Source organism: Cupressus sempervirens, chromosome 10, assembly GCF_028749045.1.
Source record: "Cupressus sempervirens isolate cs-2001-9-10 chromosome 10, ASM2874904v1, whole genome shotgun sequence".
NCBI lineage: Eukaryota > Viridiplantae > Streptophyta > Pinopsida > Cupressales > Cupressaceae > Cupressus > Cupressus sempervirens.
Genome location: NC_143127.1, coordinates 501,010,505 through 501,017,935, shown reverse-complemented (window position 1 = coordinate 501,017,935; position 7,431 = coordinate 501,010,505). Strand labels below are relative to the sequence as shown.

Here is a 7,431-nt window from a genome sequence, read left to right as displayed (position 1 = left end):
ATACAATAGTATAGTAAATATAATAAAAATTACAAAATATTAAAGTGGCAAATCAAAATTATAATTGCATTGGACAAAGTATTGAAAATAAAAATATTACATCAATTCTCTTCCAACAACTTAAGTCTATTTTCTTCATCCTTGCGCTTGGCAACTTGTCTACCCTTTTTCATTTTCTCATAGCGATCATACGTGAATGGAGGCATTATTCTTAGACACTGTAAAGATTTAACATGAGAAATTTCCACAAATGTCAATCCTGTTCTTTCTTTGGTCCTATATCAATTGTCGCTTTTGGAAGAGTTAAATCCTGAGATTTATGTATAGTCAATGCCCATGCCAATCTTAAAGGCAATTGAAGTGTTGTACCCTTCTGTATTGGTGTTATTGGAATTGTTTTTGGATGATGGTCTTCAAATGGTAGTCCAAAATAGTTGTCAAACTCAACCATCACATATGTTGGAGGTTCGGGTGGAGCACTACCTTGTTTGTAGACTATATTTCGAACATACCCCAAAGATCCATTTACAAGACCTGCTTGTACCCATAGATTAGAAGTTAGCATGACCCTTGCACCCTTACAAAGTAGCAATTTCAGATCAAGCTCATCATTTGAATAATCTTCCAATGCATTACCATGTCTTGCTTTTCTCGCAACACTACGTGCAACAGGATACTTCAATGAATGCAACATTTTTTTATTATGACTATGAACATTTTCATTTGTTGAGAATAGATGGATAGAATTTTCAAACTGTAAATTTGTTGGAAGATCTATATTGATAGGGGTTCTTGTCATTAGCAACCTCCAATCATCAATCTGTGGGTTTGCATCTCTTACATTCATCAAAAGTTGACGAAATCTTTGTTGATCCTCATTCTCCCAATCTTGTTTGAATATCTTGTCCAAAGTAACAACAATCTTGAATTCTTTCCATAGCAACTTTGCCCTTCTATTACTGTCATATGCTGGTCTGTCACCAACTGGAGGAAGCTGACCCAAATCTCCCACAAAAATTATAGATACACCTGAAATATAAGAATGAAAATATTTATGTCAAAATGATTAATTTGTAATTACATTTTAGTAACATAATAGTCTATATTTTATACATGCTACACTTGTTAATGAGGAAAAGTGAAGCCTTTTACCTCCAAAGCTAATATTTGCATTTTGTGGGAATGCTTGTCGAAGTCAAGAGTCAATGTTCTCCACCATGTTTTGACCAATGAAGCTCATTTCATCAATCAAGATATACTTGATATGTGCCATTTCTTCTTGAAAACTGGTGAGTCTTGTTCCTTCTAATTGACAAAAACCTTGTATTGGTAATTTAATTTTGAATGAGCTGTAGAAGCTCCTATTTTGAATGTTGTGACTCCTGTTGGTGCAAGTAATAGAAGGGGAGATAGAGAGGGCATTGCTGCATTTTGAAGAGATTGAATAATTGCACCAATTAGATATGACTTTCCAGTGCTTGTTGTTCCTTGAATTATCATGAGCAATGGCTCCACATTCTGATTTCTATGATAGTGTGTCATAATAATGTCAACTACCTTTTTATGTTTGTCACCAAGGGTCATGTAGTTGATGCATTGGGGAATGTCATCATATATTAGACAACCATGATTCTTCACATTACCTATAAAATTGATTGCTGCAGTAGTGTACTCTTCTCCCTTATAATCAATAGACCAATTTGTATGTTTGTCAATGTCTCTTCTCCCCAACATGTCTATTTTTAAGCACTCTATGTTTTGACCATGATGCAACCTAGATATAATTTCCCATTCGTGTTCTGTTGTATTTCTTTGAACATTGTTATTGTCTTCAGTGTCAGAATCACTTGGGTTTTCATCATTGTCTATCACCACAATACGTTGAACATGCCAAGGAATGTAATTAAATGTCTCCTAGTTTTGTATGATGGCATCATCATTATGACCAATATCTTGTTCTATATCATGGAATGGCTTGTAGAGTAATAATTTTGATAAACAAAAGTCAACCCATTTAGCTGATTTGCGTGAAGGTATAGATACAAATCTAAGAAAGACTCTGACTATTGTTGCTTTGTCCCTTGGCTCCCATTTATTCTCTCTTCTTCTTTTAGGATTATATATCCATGATCTTGCTACATCAATTAATGTGACGGCTTCCATACACAGGGGCCTTCTTTTGTACCCATCAATGAAAGATTTTGTTTGCTCTTCAGTATTCTCTTCATCATTTCCATTTTCATTATTTATAGTTACAGGTTTGAAGACCTCATGGGAGACATTTAGATTAAAAATCTTCTGCTACACTACCAATGGAAGCTCTAATAGCATATGCCATGTTTCTTGAGCACCAATGTCTCTTTCTATAATTATCTCAGTTAGAAGTTTCCTATATGCACGTGCAACTAAATCATCTGGGTTTTCCATGTTGGAGAGGCACATCAACATTTGATGGTATGTTTCTGAGCTTTTCTTTGCTTTTGTTGCATATTTGGCAATGTATTTCACCACAACATGTTTGGAAAGAACAGGTTGCCAATCTATATTCGCTCTCCATAGTTGTAGTATGTGGCGATTATGTGAGTTGACTCTTTCATCATTTCTGGCTGGTTCAAATTTCTTTTCACCCGTTTCTCTGTCTTCATATAATTTTGATCCCTCTAGGTTTAATGGCCAAGGTGCATTATACCTACAATAAATATAAGAGAGATATGTAGTTAGTCATGTGACACTAGTGACCAATTTCTAATTTTGGTTTAAATATCGCAATGTAATGAAATGATTACCTGCAAACCATATGCCCCCTTTTCTTCCGCAAACATGCACCCTCCTTACAAATTGTGTGTCTTTCTACACAATTTAGGATCTCCTCATAGTCATGATCTAGATTGACCTCTGCAAGTTGTCTCATGTTTTTGAGACATGGATGTTGTTGAAAATTCATGAAAGGCTACAATTCAAAATAAGTTGACTGAGTAAATAAGGTCATATCAAATTATACCATAGAATACATATTTATAAACATACCTGTATATTTCGCTGGTGAGGATCTTGTCTAGGGTTCCATGCATGAACAATAGAATGAAAATATCTTTCAACACTTTTGTGTTCATCCTCATTTGACCAGTCAATGTTCTCCATATTAGGTGCCCCTTCGATCCATATGAATCCATGCACATGTGGGGACCCCCTATGTTGCCATTCATATCTATACCAAAAATCTTTGACATTCATTCCATTTTCTAGAATCTCTTTTCTAAACATAGAGTGTCTCAAGTGCATATAGTGTGCCACAATGTGAGGATAATCAATTATATTTTGCCTACACCAATTTTGAGCTTCACATGGATCAGTTGGCATTGTTCCTGGCATTAGAGCATGTAAATTAGGCCAATACATATCTACTACACTCAATGTGAAAAATATTGTAGGACAACCAATTTGATGAAGCAAATCTGTCAATTCTGCATGAGATTTTGCCCAATATGACCTTGTTCCCCTTAGCGTTGTACCAAACTGCATCAATTTATCTGCCAATCTAGAGTGAGGTGTAGTTTCCATATGTTGCCGCAACTCATTGATGGTGATTGGCATGTCTTTAAAGTTTCTATTTACAAACATAGAGGTTGAACTCTGTGCACGATGTCTCATGATCATGTTATTCATGAAATATCTAAATTTAGGATGTTTGCCAAAACGATGATGGTTACATGCATATGAAAATAAATATACTAAAAATAAAAAGCTAAGTATATTATGGTTACATGTATGTGAAAATAAATATACTAAAAATAGAAAGCTAAGTATAGTAGGGTTGCATGTGAAAACAAATATGCTAAAAATAGAAAAATAAGTATAGTATGGTTGCATGATTTGAGAGATCAAAGACATGCAAAAATACTAATTGCATGTGTATTTTTTTAATATACTTTAATTCTTAGATTTTTTAATTTAAAAAATAAATAAATAAATAAAAAATAAATTATGTAGTTAAAAATAAAATTTTAAAAGGCAAGAGCCTACAACACAATGGTAAATTGTGACCCTCTTATCGAAGAGGTCTTGGGTTCGAATCTACTTGAGATCGCACTTAATAAATAATAATAATAATTAATTACAACACATAATAATTAATCTTGGCTTCAACCTCTTACCAATAAAAAAATAAAAATAAATTAAAATTATTTATTAATTTCTAAAAATTTAAATAAATATTATTCATTTAGTTAAAGTGAATGTTAGTAATATTAATGATTCTTTAAGTCTAATTAAACTCTTAGTTGCATATAAATAATTTAATATTTATTAATGTAAGAGGGAAGTTAATAACTAAATATTTATAATTTTATTATATTTCAAGAGAAGTTGTGGTAGAGTTCACTTTGCAATCATTTAGTTAATAACTATTTGACTTTATGAGAGAAATTATAAATAATTAAATTAAATTTATAATTTTATCTCTAATTGCATTATGAATTAAAGGAATAATTAATATTAATATTGACTTAAAAATAAATTCATATTAATATTTTAAAAATTAAAATTAATATCAATATTTAAATATAATAATATACATTTATGTTATTAATTAAATCATTTATGATTTAAAATTATTTAAATTAATAACATGTGAACTTGTGATGTTTATTTTCATGAGAGTTTTTGTTTGTGGGTTGTTTAGTTGGCTAAGTTAGGATGTGAACTAGAGGTGGGTTTTGAGATTTCTTTTATGATTATTTGACTGGATGTCATGATGAACTTTATTATTTGAATTGAGATTTATGTTTTATGAGCTTTATGCTATTGAGCATTTATGAGAACTTGAGTTTTGATAACCAACATTATTTTTCGGTTGCCTGTTAAGAAACCAAATTTGATCAAATATTATTTTTTTGTGGTATGGAACACTATTGTGATTTGCGATTTTTGGGAAGGTAGTCTAAGTGCATGTCTATGGGAGTGGCTTGCAATGGGGGTCAGGTCCCAAAGTGGTTGCTAGGGTAACTTATTGTAAGTTGTGTAACAAGTGATAACATAGTAATTAAAATATCTTGCTTAGCCCTTTTCCTTGAGATACATTAAAAAGATAAGTTAGAGATTTTTCCTCATCCATGCCTTGAGTGCTTGTATAGACTAAGGATGAGGTGAAGATGATACCTTGAGAGGTATAACTAGTTTCCTCATCATCATGAGAGGGTATTCTAGTTTCACATAGAGTCACTAGGGGGCCAGGGTCCTAAGAGACTGCCAGGGTAACCCTAGAGTTGACTCATGTGATGACACTCCATAGTATGTAACCTGGGTCTCCATGTTTTTTTTAATATTTTCCTCTAGTGGTGTACTTGTTGGATATTACTTTTGATGACATTTTTTTTCTGAGTTTTTACTCATTGATTGGATGTCATTTATTGTTGATAGTTTTCTTTTATTAATGAATGATTAATTATTCATTGGTGTTGTTTTTATTGTTGGACTTACTGATTGGTGGTTTACTTTTATTTGACAATAGTTGTTATCTGTTGATCATTGTGCTTGTGATACTTGACATTGATTTCAAGGTGGTTGTATATTTTTTGTCTTGGTATTTGTATGTTGACTTAGAATGAGATTTTGGTATTGGATGAGTGTCCTTTTGATTTTGATTATCTCTTCTTCTTGAGTAGTTTGTGTTACCTGTGAAATAGTTTTGGTTATTAGGATTCATTGACTAGGATTATTTCATGATTTGATTATCTGTGTGTGGATTGTACATTATCTCTCCTGCACGGTGGGAGTGGGAGACTAATTAGGTGACCACGCAGTCGGGAGGTAGTGTATTCTTAACATTTGGGTTCCCCTCAGATTGACAGATGTTGGATGCTCCTTGATACAGTGGTACCATTATCATTCTTCCTCTTATCTTGAAGACTTTTATTCATTTGATACATCTATGTATTAGGTGTTTTGAGATCCTATGGGATAGTGTATTTTATATTGATGTACTTGTATCTATTTTCACATACTCTGTGACATGTGCAGTGGATATTATTAATTAGAAGTGCTTTCATATTATTAGTTGTATTTATGCATTTGGTTATATGACTATGTATGTGTTTATTCGTTTTATGATTATGGACATTGTAATTGAGACTTAAACTTATTAATAATACTTTCTTAAATGTGACTCAATGTGAGGGAACCCTCGAGAAATTGAAATTGTATTTGTAATTGATTACAAGTTTTTAATGTGTATGTATATATTGCTTCCGCATTATTTTTACTTTGATGTTGTTTAAAAATAAATAAAAAATAGTTCAATAAATTTTGTAACATATTAGGTTTATTTCTTTTGTGTTCCCGAGCGGGGCATTACATATCAATTTCCTGAATCAATGGTTTGTAATATTTTGTTAAATTAATTCAAATCAATTTCCTTGATCAAATTCAATTATTTAAATATTTTCTAAGGTTAATCATTTTATCCTAAGTCTTATTTAATTAAAAGAAAATCTCCCTTTTAATTAAATAAAATAAGTCCTTATTTAATTAAAAGAAAACCTCTCTTTTAATTAAATAATTCATCCACATTTAATTAATTAAGAAAAATAGCCCTCTTTTAATTTAATTAAATATTTCCTATTTAATTAAAATAACTTGCTCCCTTTTAATTAAATAAATCCCCACTTAAAGAGGAAATAAAATAAATCAAAATCAAAATGTAATGCCCCGCTCGAGAACCCAAGAGAAATAAACCTAACAAGTTACAATGTTTACTGAACAATTTTTATTTTATTTTTTTAAAGTTTAAACAACATCAAAGTAACAATAATGCGGAAGCAATATATACATACACATCAAGAACATGTAATCAATTATAGATATAGTTTCAATTCCTCAAGGGTTCCTTTGCGTTGAGTTACATTAAGAAGTTTATATTAATTAGTTTAAGTCTCAAGTACAATGTCTCATGATCATAAAGGAATAAATAGATACATAATCATATAAGAAAATGCATAAGTATAACTAATACGATGAAATTACATCGAATAAATAACATCCACTACACATGTCGTAGGGTATTTGAGAATAGATACAATACATCAGAATACATGATAGCATTATTACATCAACTGAAAATAAATGTCTGAGATAAGAAATAAGGATGTTAAAGGTACATCTTTGGCAACGAACATCCAACAACTGGAAATGTGAGGGGGACCCACATGGTAAGAAGACACTACCTCCTGATTGCGTGGTTACCTAATCAGGGTTCCACTCCCATCGTGCAGGGAAGATAATGAATGATCCACATATAGCTAATCAATCATCAAACATTCATAGGCAAGGAATTCCTAATAGCCAAAACTACCTCAAAGGTAACACGTACTATTCAAGAAGATAAGATAATCCAAAAAGAAAGAACACTCATTCCAATACCGACACCACATAACC

The 7,431-nt window shown here is 31.5% G+C and overlaps 1 protein-coding gene across 1 annotated transcript; it reads right to left on the bottom strand.

Moving 5' to 3' along the window:
- Positions 1–253: 253 nt before the first annotated feature.
- Positions 254–2,911, bottom strand: LOC149534857 (uncharacterized). Its single transcript, XM_089806082.1, has 4 exons — positions 2,787–2,911; positions 2,352–2,689; positions 842–1,029; positions 254–676 (listed from the first exon to the last, which is right to left on the bottom strand). The coding sequence occupies exons 1-4, from the start codon at positions 2,909–2,911 to the stop codon at positions 254–256; spliced, it is 1,074 nt and encodes a 357-aa protein (XP_089662208.1).
- Positions 2,912–7,431: the final 4,520 nt, after the last annotated feature.